This window comes from Triticum aestivum, chromosome 3B (genome assembly GCF_018294505.1).
Source record: "Triticum aestivum cultivar Chinese Spring chromosome 3B, IWGSC CS RefSeq v2.1, whole genome shotgun sequence".
In the NCBI taxonomy this organism is placed as follows: domain Eukaryota; kingdom Viridiplantae; phylum Streptophyta; class Magnoliopsida; order Poales; family Poaceae; genus Triticum; species Triticum aestivum.
The window spans coordinates 214,462,108-214,479,152 of record NC_057801.1 but is presented as its reverse complement, the minus strand read 5'-3'; the positions used below and the strand labels follow the sequence as shown (position 1 = coordinate 214,479,152).

Below are 17,045 nucleotides of genomic sequence, written 5' to 3'. Positions count from 1 at the left end.
TGTTGTCATTTGATTAATGGGATCACATCATTAGAAGAACGATATGATTGACATGACCCATTCCGTTAGCCTAGCACTTGATCGTTTAGTATACTGCTATTGCTTTCTTCATGACTTATACATGTTCATGTAACTATGAGATTATGCAACTCCCGTTTACCGGAGGAACACTTTGGGTGCTACCAAACGTCACAACGTAACTTGGTGATTATAAAGGAGTACTACAGGTGTCTCCAAAGGTACATGTTGAGTTGGCGTATTTCGAGATTAGGTTTTGTCACTCCAATTGTCGGAGAGGTATCTCTGGGCCCTCTCGGTAATGCACATCACTATAAGCCTTGCAAGCAATGTAGCTAATGAGTTAGTTACGGAATGATGCATTACGTAACGAGTAAAGAGACTTGCCCGTAACGAGATTGAACTAGGTATTGGATACCGACGATCGAATCTCGGGCAAGTAACATACCGATGACAAAGGGAGCAACATATGTTGTTATGCGGTTTGACCGATAAAGATCTTCATAGAATATGTAGGAACCAATATGGGCATCCAGGTCCCGCTATTGGTTATGGACCGAGAATGGTTCTAGGTCATGTCTACATAGTTCTCGAACCCATAGGGTCCGCACGCTTAAACGTTACGATGACAGTTTTATTATGAGTTTATAAGTTTTGATGTACCGAAGTTTGTTCGGAGTCCCGGATGTGATCACGGACATGACGAGGAGTCTCAAAATGGTCTAGACATAAAGATTGATATATTGGACGACTATATTTGGACACCGGAAATGTTCCGGATGATTTCGGAGAAAAACCGGAGTGCCAAGGGGGGGGGGTTACCGGAACCCCCCGGGAGAGTTTGGGCCTTATGGGCCTTAGGGGAAAGGAGAGAGGGGCGACCAGCATGGGCCGCGCGCCCCCTCCCCCCTCTGGTCCGAATTGGACTAGGAGGGGGGGCGGCGCCCCCCCTTTCCTTCCCCCTCTCCCCCTTCCTCCCCCCTCCTAGTAGGAGTAGGAAAGGAGGAGTCCTACTCCTACTAGGAGGAGGATTCCTCCTCCCTTGGCGCACCCAAGGGGGCGGCCGGCCTCCCCCCTTGCTCCTTTATATACGGGGGCAGGGGGCACCCCATAGACACACAAGTTGATCTACGGATCGTTCCTTAGCCGTGTGCGGTGCCCCCCTCCACCATATTCCACCTCGGTCATATCGTCGCGGAGTTTAGGCGAAGCCCTGCGCTGGTAGAACATCATCATCGTCACCACGCCGTCGTGCTGACGGAACTCATCTCCGGAGCTTTGCTGGATCGGAGGCCGGAGATCGTCATCGAGCTGAACGTGTGCTGAACTCGGAGGCTCCGTACGTTCGGTGCTTGGATCGGTCGGATCGTGAAGACGTACGACTACATCAACCGCGTTGTGCTAACGCTTCCGCTTACGGTCTACGAGGGTACGTGGACGAACACTCTTCCCTCTCGTTGCTATATCATCACCATGATCTTGCGTGTGCGTAGGAATTTTTTTGAAATTACTACGTTCTCCAACAGTGGTATCAGAGCCTAGGTTTTATGGTTTGATGTTATTCGCACGAGTAGAACACAAGTGAGTTGTGGGCGATATAAGTCATACTGCTTACCAGCATGTCATACTTTGGTTCGGCGGTATTGTTGGATGAAGCGGCCCGGACCGACATTACGCGTACGCTTACGCGAGATTGGTTTTACCGCCGTGCTTTGCACACAGGTGACTAGCGGGTGTCAGTTTCTCAAACTTTAGTTGAACCGAGTGTGGCTACGCCCGATCCTTGCGAAGGTTAAAACATCATCAACTTGACAAACTATCGTTGTGGTTTTGATGCGTAGGTGAGATTGGTTCTTGCTTAAGCCCGTAGCAGCCACGTAAAACTTGCAACAACAAAGTAGAGGACGTCTAACTTGTTTTTGCAGGGCATGTTGTGATGTGATATGGCCAAGACGTGATGCTATATTTTATTGTATGAGATGATCATGTTTTGTAACCGAAGTTATCGGCAACTGGCAGGAGCCATATGGTTGTCGCTTTATTGTATGAAGTGCAAACGCCTGTAATTGCTTTACTTTATCACTAAGCGGTAGCGATAGTCGTAGAAGCAATAGATGACGTAAACGACAACGATGCTACGATGGAGATCAAGGTGTCGCACCGGTGACGATGGTGATCACGACGGTGCTTCGGAGATGGAGATCACAAGCACAAGATGATGATGGCCATATCATATCACTTATATTGATTGCATGTGATGTTTATCCTTTATGCATCTTTTCTTGCTTTGATTGACGGTAGCATTTTAAGATGATCTCTCACTAAAAATTATCAAGAAGTGTTCTCCCTGAGTATGCACCATTGCCAAAGTTCGTCGTGCCCAGACACCACGTGATGATCGGGTGTGATAAGCTCTACGTCCATCTACAACGGGTGCAAGCCAGTTTTGCACACGCAGAATACTCAGGTTAAACTTGACGAGCCTAGCATATACAGATATGGCCTCGGAACACGGAGACCGTAAGGTCGAGCGTGAATCATATAGTAGATATGATCAACATAAGATGTTCACCATTGAAAACTACTCCATCTCACGTGATGATCGGTTATGGTTTAGTTGATTTGGATCACGTGATCACTTAGATGACTAGAGAGATGTCTGTCTAAGTGGGAGTTCTTAAGTAATATGATTAATTGAACTTAAATTTATCATGAACTTAGTACCTGATAGTATTTTGCTTGTCTATGTTTGTTTGTAGATAGATGGCTCGTGCTGTTGTTCCGTTGAATTTTAATGCGTTCCTTGAGAAAGCAAAGTTGAAAGATGATGGTAGCAATTACATGGACTGGGTCCATAACCTGAGGATTATCCTCATTGCTGCATAGAAAAGTTACATCCTGGAAGCACTGCTGGGTGCCAGGCCTGCTGCTGATGCAACTGACGACGTTAAGAACGTCTGGCAGAGCAAAGCTGATGACTACTCTATAGTTCAGTGTGCCATGCTTTACGGCTTAGAACCATGTCTTCAACGACGTTTTGAACATCATGGAGCATATGAGATGCTCCAGGAGTTGAAGTTAATATTTCAAGCAAATGCCCGGATTGAGAGATATGAAGTCTCCAATAAGTTCTACAGCTGCAAGATGGAGGAGAATAGTTCTGTTAGTGAGCATATACTCAAAATGTCTGGGTATAATAATCACTTGATTCAACTGGGAGTTAATCTTCCGGATGATAGCGTCATTGACAGAATTCTCCAATCACTGCCACCAAGCTACAAGAGCTTTGTGATGAACTATAATATGCAAGGGATGAACAAGACTATTCCCGAGCTCTTCGCAATGCTAAAAGCTGCGGAGGTAGAAATCAAAAAGGAGCATCAAGTGTTGATGGTCAACAAGACCACTAGTTTCAAGAAAAAGGGCAAAGGAAAGAAGAAGGGGAACTTCAAGAAGAACAGCAAGCAAGTTGCTGCTCAAGAGAAGAAACCCAAGTCTGGACCTAAGCCTGAAACTGAGTGCTTCTACTGCAAGCAGACTGGTCACTGGAAGCGGAACTGCCCCAAGTATTTGGCGGATAAGAAGGATGGCAAAGTGAACAAAGGTATATGTGATATACATGTTATTGATGTGTACCTAACTAGAGCTCGTAGTAGCACCTGGGTATTTGATATTGGTTCTGTTGCTAATATTTGCAACTCGAAACAGGGACTACGGAATAAGCGAGCACTGGCCAAGGACGAGGTGACGATGCGCGTGGGAAACGGTTCCAAAGTCGATGTGATCGCGGTCGGCACGCTACCTCTACATCTACCTTCGGGATTAGTTTTAGACCTGAATAATTGTTATTTGGTGCCAGCGTTAAGCATGAACATTATATCTGGATCTTGTTTTATGCGATACGGTTATTCATTTAAATCAGAGAATAATGGTTGTTCTATTTATATGAGTAATATCTTTTATGGTCATGCACCCTTGAAGAGTGGTCTATTTTTATTGAATCTCGATAGTAGTGATACACATATTCATAATGTTGAAGCCAAAAGATGCAGAGTTGATAATGATAGTGCAACTTATTTGTGGCACTGCCGTTTAGGTCATATCCGTGTAAAGCACATGAAGAAACTCCATACTGATGGACTTTTGGAATCACTTGATTGTGAATCACTTGGTACTTGCGAACCGTGCCTCATGGGCAAGATGACTAAAACACCGTTCTCCGGTACTATGGAGAGAGCAATAGATTTGTTGGAAATCATACATACAGATGTATGTGGTCCGATGAATGTTGAGGCTCGTGGCGGATATCGTTATTTTCTCACCTTCACAGATGATTTGAGCAGATATGGGTATATCTACTTAATGAATCACAAGTCTGAAACATTTGAAAAGTTCAAAGAATTTCAAAGTGAAGTGGAAAATCATCGTAACAAGAAAATAAAGTTTCTACGATCTGATGGTGGAGGAGAATATTTGAGTTACGAGTTTGGTTTACATTTGGAACAATGCGGAATAGTTTCGCAACTCACGCCACCCGGAACACCACAACGAAATGGTGTGTTCGAATGTCGTAATTGTACTTTACTTGATATGGTGCGATCTATGATGTCTCTTACCGATTTACCGCTATCATTTTGGGGTTATGCTTTAGAGACGGCCGCATTCACGTTAAATAGGGCACCATCAAAATCCGTTGAGACGACGCCTTATGAACTGTGGTTTGGCAAGAAACCAAAGTTGTCGTTTCTTAAAGTTTGGGGCTGCGATGCTTATGTGAAGAAACTTCAACCAGATAAGCTCGAACCCAAATCGAAGAAATGTGTCTTCATAGGATACCCAAAAGAGACTGTTGGGTACACCTTCTATCACAAATCCGAAGGCAAGACATTCGTTGCTAAGAATGGATCATTTCTAGAGAAGGAGTTTCTCTCGAAAGAAGTGAGTGGGAGGAAAGTAGAACTTGATGAGGTAACGGTACCTGCTCCCTTATTGGAAAGTAGTTCATCACAAAAACCGGTTCCTGTGACAACTACACCAATCAGTGAGGAAGCTAATGATATTGATCATGAAACTTCAGATCAAGTTTCTACTGAACCTCGTAGGTCTACCAGAGTAAGATCCGCACCAGAGTGGCACGGTAATCCTATTCTGGAAGTCATGTTACTTGACCATGATGAACCTACGAACTATGAGGAAGCGATGATGAGCCCAGATTCCGCAAAATGGCTGGAGGCCATGAAATCTGAGATGGGATCCATGTATGAAAACAAAGTATGGACTTTGGTTGACTTGCCCGATGATCGGCAAGCCATTGAGAATAAATGGATCATTAAGAAGAAGACTGACGCTGATGGTAATGTAACTGTCTATAAAGCTCGACTTGTTGCGAAAGGTTTTCGACAAGTTCAAGAGGTTGACTACGATGAGACTTTCTCACCCGTAGCGATGCTTAAGTCTGTATCATGTTAGCTATTGCTACATTTCATGATTATGAAATTTGGCAAATGGATGTCAAAACTGCATTCTTGAATGGATTTCTAGAAGAAGAGTTGTATATGATGCAGCCAGAAGGTTTTGTTGATCCAAAAGGTGCTAACAAAGTGTGCAAACTCCAGCGATCCATTTATGGACTGGTGCAAGCATCTCGGAGTTGGAATAAACGTTTTGATAGTGTGATCAAAGCATATGGTTTTATACAGACTTTTGGAGAAGCCTGTATTTACAAGAAAGTGAGTGGGAGCTCTGTAGCATTTCTGATTTTATATGTAGATGACATATTATTAATTGGAAATGATATAGAATTTCTGGATAGCATAAAGGGATACTTGAATAAAAGTTTTTCAATGAAAGACCTCGGAGAAGCTTCTTACATATTGGGCATCAAGATCTATAGAGATAGATCAAGACGCTTAATAGGACTTTCACAAAGCACATACCTTGACAAAATTTTGAAAAAGTTCAAAATGGATCAGGCAAAGAAAGGATTCTTGCCTGTGCTACAAGGTGTGAAGTTGAGTCAAACTCAATGCCCGACCACAGCAGAAGATAGAGAGAAAATGAAAGATGTTCCCTATGCTTCAGCCATAGGCTCTATCATGTATGCAATGCTGTGTACCAGACCTGACGTATGCTTAGCAATAAGCTTGGCAGGAAGGTACCAAAGTAATCCAGGAGTGGATCACTGGACAGCGGTCAAGAACATCCTGAAATACCTGAAAAGGACTAAGGATATGTTTCTCGTATATGGAGGTGACAAAGAGCTAGTCGTAAATGGTTACGTCGGTGCAAGCTTTGACACTGTTCTGGACGATTCTAAATCGCAAACCGGATACGTGTTTATATTAAATGGTGGAGCTGTAAGTTGGTGCAGTTCTAAACAAAGCATCATAGCGGGATCTACATGTGAAGCGGAGTACATAGCTGCTTCTGAAGCAGCAAATGAAGGAGTCTGGATGAAGGAGTTCATTTCCGATCTAGGTGTCATACCTAGTGCATCGGGACCAATGAAGATCTTCTGTGACGATCGAATCTCGGGCAAGTAACATACCGATGACAAAGGGAGCAACATATGTTGTTATGCGGTTTGACCGATAAAGATCTTCGTAGAATATGTAGGAACCAATATGGGCATCCAGGTCCCGCTATTGGTTATTGACCGAGAATGGTTCTAGGTCATGTCTACATAGTTCTCGAACCCGTAGGGTCCGCACGCTTAAACGTTACGATGACAGTTTTATTATGAGTTTATAAGTTTTGATGTACCGAAGTTTGTTTGGCGTCCCGGATGTGATCACGGACATGACGAGGAGTCTCGAAATGGTCGAGACATAAAGATTGATATATTGGACGACTATATTCGGACACCGGAAATGTTCCGGATGATTTCGGAGAAAAACCGGAGTGCCGGGGGGGGGGGGTTACCGGAACCCCCCGGGAGAGTTTGGGCCTTATGGGCCTTAGGGGAAAGGAGAGAGGGGCGGCCAGCATGGGCCGCGCGCCCCCTCCCCCCTCTGGTCCGAATTGGACTAGGAGGGGGGGCGGCGCCCCCCCTTTCCTTCCCCCTCTCCCCCTTCCTTCCCCCTCCTAGTAGGAGTAGGAAAGGAGGAGTCCTACTCCTACTAGGAGGAGGATTCCTCCTCCCTTGGAGCGCCCAAGGGGCCGGCCGGCCTCCCCCCTTGCTCCTTTATATACGGGGGCAGGGGGGCACCCCATAGACACACAAGTTGATCTACGGATCATTCCTTAGCCGTGTGCGGTGTCCCCCTCCACCATATTCCACCTCGGTCATATCGTCGCGGAGTTTAGGCGAAGCCCGCGCCGGTAGAACATCATCATCGTCACCACGCCATCGTGCTGACGGAACTCATCTCCGGAGCTTTGCTGGATCGGAGGCCGGAGATCGTCATCGAGCTGAACGTGTGCTGAACTCGGAGGCTCCGTACGTTTGGTGCTTGGATCGGTCGGATCGTGAAGACGTACAACTACATCAACCGCGTTGTGCTAACGCTTCCGCTTACGGTCTACGAGGGTACGTGGACGAACACTCTCCCCTCTCGTTGTATATCATCACCATGATCTTGCTTGTGCGTAGGAATTTTTTTGAAATTACTACGTTCTCCAACAATAGGTGCTTAGTTTCTTGTTGCTAAACTTCTTGTATTTAATTAGTTGTAGACTATAATTATGTTTTTGTCTAGGTACATGTGCCTAGCATCATTTCTTTCTAGGGTCACCAAACTTCTCTCTCTCTCTCCTCTTAATTAACTTGTCATATCAGATTTTTTTTCCTACTTCACAATCTTAGCACATATACAAGGTGGAGCACTGAGAAGGGCTTGATAGAGTGTGGATCATGAAATCAAAGCATTGGTTTAAATATTTATCGTAGCCGGAGGTTTGCGAACAGACCCTCAAATGAGGAAAAGCGATTAAAAATGACCAGTTCTTTGCTCTCAAATGAAGATCGTCCATAGAAGAGGGATCCAACACGAAGGAATACCATCTTCACATAGAGGTGCAGCGGATCGACATAGATATTCTCATTTGCCATGCCAAGTCTGGGGCGACTTAGCCATTCACGGCCATCGGATCAAGGATAAAAGGACGAGATCCGTCCAGTCACAATTCCAATTTTGGTCACAATAATCATTGTCATGTGTTATTGTATCAAAGTGATATTCGTTGTGTTATGTATCATCTCATCTAGATGGTGAGTATTTGATCCAATGGTTGAAAATGAGCAAAGTCCTAATACATTTCCTTTTTATCCCAAAAAGGAATGTCAAAAGCCATAGCGGAGTCCGTCGCGCCATGATGAAGTTTCGGAAATTCGCAGGGGCAAGCACTTGCTCGACCTTTGATCTACTTCATGATTTGCAAATTTGTTTGGAGAGGAAAAGGCCTCAAATTGATGTTGAAATTCGGTATACTATGAATACGTGACCATATACACACCCATCTTTGTACAGATATCTCCATCAGTCTCACAAGTTTCACTAAATTGAGTAAAATTTGAGAATTTCCGCTAAATTGGATAAAAGCTGTCACAAACTTGAAACCAGGAACTAAAAATTGAACTTCACTCAAATAATAAGCTGTCACAAACTTGAAACTAGGGGCTAAAAATTGAACTTCACTCAAATAATAAGCTGTCACAAACTTGAAACTAGGGGCTAAAAATTGAACTTCACTATAATAATAATAATAATAATAATAATAATAATAATAATAATAATAATAATAATAATAATAATAATAATAATAATGTTTTCATAAAGTAAAGAACAAGAAACAGGCTCACCCCTTGTATACTTTGGCTACTTCAGCACAAATGATCGTTCTCAACCAGAGTTAAACTTGATAACACATAAGTCAATGGTTTCTTTTACCTCTCTACCATTATACTATGCAGATGTGCCGTGTGGGAACATAGGAATGCATAAATATATAACCTTGAATAGTCCTATGAACATGACGTGAATTTCATTGATTTTGTTAGTTGGTTATATTTAACTAGTTGTACTTTGGCCAGGTTGTCTCCCCCTGATCTTTTTGGTTTTCAGTTGCTGAGGGAGTCAAATATGAATTATAAAAATGGATGAATATGACAGAATGCATATTTATCTTAAGATTTTTGTTGTCACACTACTTAATTGATAACCGGATGATTCCAAAAGATATGTATAAATCCAAAAGATACTGGTCAATCCATATGCTCCACAAATATTAGGAAGAAAGAAACCGGGGGAGGCAGCTGATGATTGGCCTCAACCACTAATTTTGCCAAGAAAAAACATTGGTTTTTTGTTTAGATAGAAGAAAGAAAAGTATTTCTGTTGCTTTCTGTGGTTGTCTTAATAGGTCGATAGTTCTCCTTCAGAAGTTTCAGCGTAGTTTATGCGTTCATATCGATGCGGTCTATTCCGTACTCAGGATCGTGCATGATAATATCGCTTCAGTGGACTGGATTCAGATATCTAGCGTGCTTGTCTAGCCTATTTGTCTGCAATCAAGCTGCAAATGAAAATAGACTGTTACTTTGCTGGCGCGGGAGATGAAATTGCGTGACTGCTCGAGGTGTGAGTTCGTTTTGTTACGTAATATGGTCTGTGTGCGTGATAGATTGATACTCTACTATACATGTCTGGATGTTAACAAAAAAAAAATTATATTTTTGAGAATATGGTAAGAAGAAGTTAATATACTGCCCCACTGTTCTTTCCCTATAGCGGTTCAGAAAGATGACACCACATAGAAGGTTTTTTTTCTTCAGATAAAGGATATGCTAACAAGAGTTCCTTTTTTGTGCAGAAACTGCAGCACTGCGAACTTTGTGATAGACTAGCATTGCATAGGCTAGGCCCAACATAAAGAGGTGCAGATTTCCGCCCACCAGCATGCGTGATGGGCTCAGTAAGGCCTGTGGACCCGGTTGTAGTAGTAAACGAGGGAGAGTGGTCACTGTGGAACACATGGCCCAAGTGAGTACCACCTTTTTGCTAACAGGAGCCCACAGTTATGGCTCAATGTCTTCAATTTACAGAACACAAGGCTTGCATCTGGAAATGGAAGATGATCAAAGCAATCTCGCCCCATCTTGGAAAGGAGGATGATCAACAGTCGGTTAGATGGATCCGGATTAAATATCTACTAAGCACTCCAAGTTTTGATTCAACGAATTTTCATAAGATTTTTGGAGGGTTAGAATTGTTAGAAAAAAAAATCTACGTTGGTCATTTGCTTCATAGGATTCTCATAGGATTGAATCCTATAGGAATTCTTTTCATACATTTCATAGGAAATCTAGCATCAACTACAATTTTTTTACCATCCCTTTGTTTTCCTTGTAGTATCAAACACTCTCTGAAAATCCTATAGGATTTTTTTTTACGAGAAATCCTATAGAATTCAAGTGGGCATGCCACTCCAATCCTATATTTTTCCTGTTCCAATGTTTTGAGAATCCTGCAAATCAAAGAGGGCCTACTCAAGATGAAAATGGAAGGTGAAATGTACAGTGTAAAATGCCCTGGAAAGGAGAACGGGCAATGAGCAAAGGTTGGCTGAACGTGATTAATGGAAAGTTGGCTGACACGCAAACCAACATGGTTCCCTAAAACCAGACATCGCATCGTGTGGAACCTAATGATATGATCGCACGGAAGGGAAAGAAGAAGAAAAAGAAGGGGCTAGTGGGCTCGGAGAAGTGTTCACTACTCTGTCGGAGCTGGGCACTGGGTCACTGGGATCCGCAGAGCGACCTAGCAAGTGTCCATGTTGGATTACTGTATGGATACAACTCCAGTTCTCTTAGTATTTTACAAACAGATTACAGTGGATCTATTAGTTTAGGGACCCCGTCGTTTGTCATCATCCAGGCCCACTGATGCTACCACTGACAGAGGCCACAAAACCAGCCCAAACGGTTCAGCTCGACAAGATCGCCAACGGTGCAAACAGAGGAACATGACACTGGAAGGACCACCATGTATTTGGTATCAAGATCTAGGCCAAAGAAACGGCAAATGGATGTGTGTGATGGCATGGTACTGAAGTTGCTCATCTGAGCATTGTATTTAGTCGCTCATGTATCCTGTGCTTGCGCAACTGATGGTGTTTCTGTCTACGTTGTATCTATAAACACATGGAAATGACACACACAGGCAAGCAAAAGGCAGTTGAGCTGAGAGCTCCAACATCACATGTATGAAGGAATGAGATTCGGTGAACATGGAGCTTGATTTTCAACACATTGCAGCGATCAGTACTCGTCCAAGTAATTGTACAGCGACTCGTCGTTCCTCCACCGGCGTCTTGTGAGCAACGACTTGAGGAAGCCCCGGCCTTTGTTCGATTTTTTCTCCCTCTCTTTCTGGTTTTCATAGTCAGACTGCACCTGCATCGAGGTTTGTCTCTGCAAGGGATTATCACATCAGAAACTAGAGGGGGAAAAAACTGGCTTCAGGAAAACACACTATTAAACAGAAATACGCTGGGTTCTGGTTAACATACAAAATGCTTTGGATCCAGAGGTGGTCTTCTTGCGACTGTGGCAGATCGCGCGAGGGGATTGGGAGGAGTTGGTATTGGCGAACCTGCTCTTGTTTCTGTGAAGCAATGTCCGGTTAAGTTCTCTTCAGCAGAAGCTGCGCATTCAAAGAAAGCAGCACTTGCTCGTTCAAATGTGAGGTCAGAAAGCTATTATACCTTTCGGATTTAAGTTCACGACTTGGGGTGATGGTGATTTAGCTCGTGCTTTTCGAGAAGGCGACATGGATCGTGATCGATGGTGTGTTTCACGAACTGCTGGAGACTGTGAACGGACACTCCTGCAATAGAACATGTTTTAATAAGCCTGTATTATGTCTATTTTGACAAAGAACAGTCACAAGGGTTCTTATGAACACTTTGATCCACAATAACACGCAAACCACGGTCCTGAGAGTTGTCTGCCTACCTCATCGTTGTCTGCCTACTAACTGGAGTGGACATTGCTGGAAGATGAAACCATTAAGAAAAATCAATGACACAGCAATCACTCGAAAACTCAGAAATCAGAAAGGTAGTGGACTTACCAGACTGAGACTTGCGCATTTTGCGACCTGTATGTTGCCTGCTGTACCGTGTGGGCTCTGAAACCGGATGGATAGCGGATTCCACTATATCTGCGCCTACACAATGGAACAACAATTATCCATACAGCACAAGAAGGTTATTATGTAAAACACTAGAAACAGAATAGGTCGTGAATTTACCTGGTAATATGTAACGCCTGTGGTACTGCGGCGCCCTGATAAGAAGAGACTGTTGAGATCTTCCCTCCTGGTCAATTGCTTGCTGGCAAATCTTTACCCTCTACAACATTCAAAAAAAAAATCTTTACCCTCTACAACCATGTGAAATAATGTTGCCACAGTTAGGACTTGTGCGACATATTAACCAAGTTATCCGTGCAGAATGCCATAGACTCAAATGGGGGCATAGATGACAGCATTTACATTTGTTCAATTATATGAAGTTAGAGAACATAGACAGAATTACAAAAAAAAGTTTTCCCTTCATTCAGCATTCAATTACAATACCTGTTCAACCGACGATACTCGAAATTCTGTTTCATTAACCTCGTCAGCCTTTTCATTGACGAGATTATCCACCTTGTACGACACGAAACCCAGATGGTCAACAGTGCTAACAAGTGCCTCAACTGCGTAGTCTTTTAAACTCGTTACCACCCTACAGAAGACAAGTGCAAATGAGATGCAAGATATGAGATAGCCTTGTGTTTAACCAGCAAAGTAAACAAGCTCCGAAGAATTAAACAAAATAAAAGACCTTACGTAGATCTGTGCGAGTTGTTTGTGTAGAATACTTCAAAATATTCCGCCGCTGAGTATAGCTGCGACCGCAGATTCCTCAAGTCCTGGAAACAAACATAATTTAAGCTCAGCATAGAGGATACTATAAGATATGCCATATGGAAGGAACATCAATGATTAACTAAGGTGCAGCCATGTGGGGTTTCATCGTTAACAAGGATCCTAATTTCATTACCTCGAATAGCGACAAATTTGACAAGAGATGAAAACAGCACGCTAACGGTTGACATAAACAGACCAATAAGCGTGCCGGCATGCAACTAAGCTACAGTTCAAACTTCAAATGAGCAAAAGGCCACCGTATACGTGAGGCCCTACTACAAACTATGCATGACAACCTCCTTGGGTGCTGCTTATTTGCTAACAGCCTTGGTACCGATGGCCATTCCACTGCAACAAACCGTGCATTTTAAAAATCATAATGCGGCAGCGCTTTTGCTCAATTGGGGGAAAGCAAGAGAAAGGTTGGGCCATTACAGAGTAGCGCACCTAATTATGTGAGCAATAGAAGATTAGACATACAACTACATGGTACGGAAAAAGAAGGACTTATAGTAACATAATACTACTAGCAGAAATTATGAGCACACTAAGTTTGGAAAGGTCACTGCAGCGCCTACCCTGTTCGCTTCTCTATCTCTACCAAAATGGGAACAAAATCTTGAGATTGACAGGGACATAGGGGGGCCACAATCAATCGCCGCCCCAAAAATGGACCCACCACCAGATTTTCCGGTAACTCAGCCGCACAATCGAGAAATGAAGCCTGATTTCCGCAAGAACATCGCCTAGATCCATGGGAGGGGAGGCATAAGATTGAGCCTCGGAGCCCTGTGTGGGGTGAGGCGCAGAGAAACGTAGTACCTTGAGGCTGTCCGAGAAGAGGAGGCCCTCTTGCGAGGACGGCATGTCGTCGCTGGTGGAGGCGGCGTCGAGGTTGTGGGACGAGACGGAGGACGGTGACATTGCGACTGCCTCCATGGCTGAAGCCGCGGCACCAGGCACCCGCCCCCCACCAACCAGCCTAGCGGAAACTAGGCACTTCTCGCCAAGATTCTCCGGTGCCGGGCGCACCAAACCCCTCCTCGGCGGACCAAAACCCCCCAGGGAGCGCCGAGAAAAGCAAAGGGAGGGCTTTTGAAGAAGAGGCGCCGTGTACTCTCTGGTGGTGGGGGTGGGAGGGGAGTAGCCGGCTCACCTACACGGGAGTTGAGCTGCCAACGGCAAGATCTGGGTCGGGTCCTGGTGGGCTCGCGAGACGCTAGTGATTGGTAGCGACATGAGAGGGGAGGGGCCAGGGTAGGGGGGATAGATAGGGGCGAGGGGAAGAAGATGAGTGGGAAAAGAGGCGCTTTGGCTGCTAACTTTTGTGGGGGAGCGGAGCAATGAGGGCAAACTGCAGAGGTTGTTGAGCGACACAGACGGATCATGGTTTTATCCTGGCCGTGTCACTGCGGTGTGGGCCATGGATTTATCTTGTAGATTTTTTTTTGAGGTAATAGCACCGCATGTCTAGGGGTGGGCACTTTGAAACCGAAAACCAAAAAACCAAACCGAACCGAACCTTTTTAACCGATTTGTTGGTTTATTCGGTGTTCGGTTTTATGGTTCGGTGTGAAAGCTGACCACTGTACGGTGTTCGCTGTCGTGTTCGGTTTTGATCGCTAACAAACCGAATTCACCGAAGAAACCGATCTGTACGTATCCTGGCTAGTATGTTCCTTTTTTAGGGAAAGGTTAGTTTGTTTCTATAGTGCAAGCGCAACAGCCGTCAGGCCAATTTGCGATAGGCCCAACCCAATGGTTGCTACACAATTATTTTTCTCAAAAATCTACTCTGTAATGTATCGGTGCTGCCACATCTAGCCGGCCGGCTGCTCATAGGTACTTTGCTACTGGCCTCTTCAAGTTCTGGTGCCTCGATGCATTCTACAAAAAACTCTAATCTCTAATATAAGTAGTGCGTAAGGCCATGCTAATACGTATTACTATGCTAATGATTAGTCCTTAATTTATTCCATTGGAATATTTTACTATTCTTTTGCATGCACGGCTAGTGAAAAGCTAGTGAATCCTTCCACCAAGTGCATGTATGTGCGTTCATGGAACTAATTGTTTTGTGCATTTTGTACAAAATCCACCCCTTCTCATTAGTCGTGACACTTTGACGGGTGGCTGCATGTAATTCGGTTTTTTGGTTAACCGAACAAACCGAACCGATATATTTCGGTTAATATGGTTCGGTGTCTAAATTTTGTGTACTTATTTCGATGGCAATTTCTTCAAAACCGAAATTTAAGAAAACCGAATAAACCAAACCGTATTAACCATAAAAACCGAATGCCCAGCCCTACGCATGTCCTACAACTTGTCATCCATGTGATGGTTTGGTCCTAAAACTTGCAAAGGTAGATTATTTGGTCCTAGAACTTGTCATGAAGGTGCAATTTTGGTCCTCGACCAATTAGCAGTCGCCAAGTGGAGCCAGCTTGGCTGGGCCGGTCAGCGCCGCACATTTTGCATTTAACCCCTGCCTTTACTCGTTTTCAACCCATAGCACACCTCGTTGCTGTCGAAGGAAATATCACCTGAATTGATTTTGTCCCCCTTCCTCCCCCAATCATTCGTTCCACTTGTCCTCTGCCCGGATCTCGCCGACCGCTCGTGTTGGGTGCTGGCTTACGCCAACATCCATGGCGTCGTCACCAGAGTTCACCGGTGATATGTAGCCTCCTCCTACCGCGCACCAAGTTCGCCCGCACGACGTCTTCCCTCCAGATTATGGTGTGTCATCCCCTGTCTGCTTTGTTCCTCCTCCTCTGGTTTCCTCCTCCTCCGGTGTCGTTCGCAGCATCGGCGGATCACTCTGTTTGGAGAGCGCTGATGGTCCGAACGGTGGATGGGTGTGGCTATAGTGTAGTGGTTCCTGCGTCCTGAAGCTGCTTATTTGGTTCACGATTTCAGCCTGGGGTTTAGGGCTGTGAAATTTGGGATTTCGGCAAAGAGGCTAGGGTTATTCGTTTCGTGTTCTTTCGGCCACACCATACTGTTTTGGGCAGTATGTGCATATTGTTTTGCAATGCGTGCGTAATTTGGCCTAGGGTTTTGTTGTATTGTTCAGATTGACCAGTAGGGCACAGGTTTCTAGTTCTAAAAATGTGAACTTTATAGTTGTAGCAGGCAATGTAGGGCACAGCTTCACATCTATGTTGCAATACTCAACCGTTTTGTAATGCTAGTACATTAGTAGTACTGAATTTGTTCATTTAAGTTGCTAGATGCAGTTAACTAAATTTATTCAGTTAACTGAATTCAATTTGCAAGATGCAGGTTATTTTATTTTCTTCAGATAGCTCTGTTTGTGTAGTTCATCAGTAGTTTATAATTGTTGTTTGAGTTGTGTTGAAGATTGTGCTTATTGTAGGAAAGCAGGAATACCATGTCCTGCAAAATAGCATTACATCACCAACTTTCAGTTAACTTGCAACATGCAGTTAACCGACTTTATTCAGTTGTAGTTAACTGAATTTATTCACTCTACATCAATTGAATCTCTACTACCTAAAAGAACCGTAAGGTTCCGTTTCCCCTCTTACGTCGCCCCACCTTTCGTCATGCCTCTCCTCCTACGACTCCCCACCCCTCCATCGATTTTTCTCCCTCCCTCCAGTGGTTTTCTCCCTCCTGGTTCCCCTATTTACCGGTTTTCCAATCTATCTTTGGAATCACAGAAATCATGTATGGAAACCAATCTCTTAATCGGTAATACAAACGCAATTAATACAGACACAATCATTTCCTAGAAAAAAAGTACAAACGCAATCAATTCATGTATGGTAACAAATATCTTCTCAATAACGGTGATCAATCTCCTTTCTTTTTTAATCAATCTTCCTTTTTTCTCCCATCTCTAATATTTACCTTAAAAAACGCAAGGTTCCTCTCCCATCTTACGTTGTCCCACCCTTACGTCCATCCCTCTGTGTGCTATCCCCACCTTGATCTCCACCGATTTTCTCCCCCTCATGATTTTCTATCTAAATTGGTTTTGATCTGGCCGAACAAACCAGGATCAATCTTTGGTAAAGGATCAATCTTTGGTAATACAATCAATTCTCATATGGTAATCAATCTCTTATTTGTCAACGCATA

The 17,045-nt window shown here is 43.9% G+C and overlaps 1 protein-coding gene across 1 annotated transcript; it reads right to left on the bottom strand.

Annotated features, from left to right (window-relative positions):
* Nucleotides 1–11,061: 11,061 nt before the first annotated feature.
* LOC123069421 (probable protein ABIL3) lies at nucleotides 11,062–14,300 on the bottom strand. Its single transcript, XM_044492274.1, has 9 exons — nucleotides 13,758–14,300; nucleotides 12,855–12,937; nucleotides 12,600–12,750; nucleotides 12,273–12,372; nucleotides 12,093–12,188; nucleotides 11,975–12,011; nucleotides 11,725–11,846; nucleotides 11,530–11,624; nucleotides 11,062–11,431 (listed from the first exon to the last, which is right to left on the bottom strand). Exons 1-9 carry the CDS (start codon nucleotides 13,872–13,874, stop codon nucleotides 11,279–11,281), a joined length of 954 nt encoding a protein of 317 aa, XP_044348209.1. The 5' UTR covers nucleotides 13,875–14,300; the 3' UTR covers nucleotides 11,062–11,278.
* Nucleotides 14,301–17,045: the final 2,745 nt, after the last annotated feature.

Coding starts and splice junctions, on each gene's coding strand:
- LOC123069421 (XM_044492274.1), bottom strand. CDS start 13,874: ATGGAGGCAGTCGCAATGTCACCGTCCTCCGTCTCGTCCCACAACCTC. Junction 12,012..12,092: donor AATGCGCAAGTCTCAGTCTG/GTAAGTCCACTA, acceptor TTCATCTTCCAG/CAATGTCCACTCCAGTTAGT. Junction 11,625..11,724: donor CGTGAACTTAAATCCGAAAG/GTATAATAGCTT, acceptor ATTGCTTCACAG/AAACAAGAGCAGGTTCGCCA.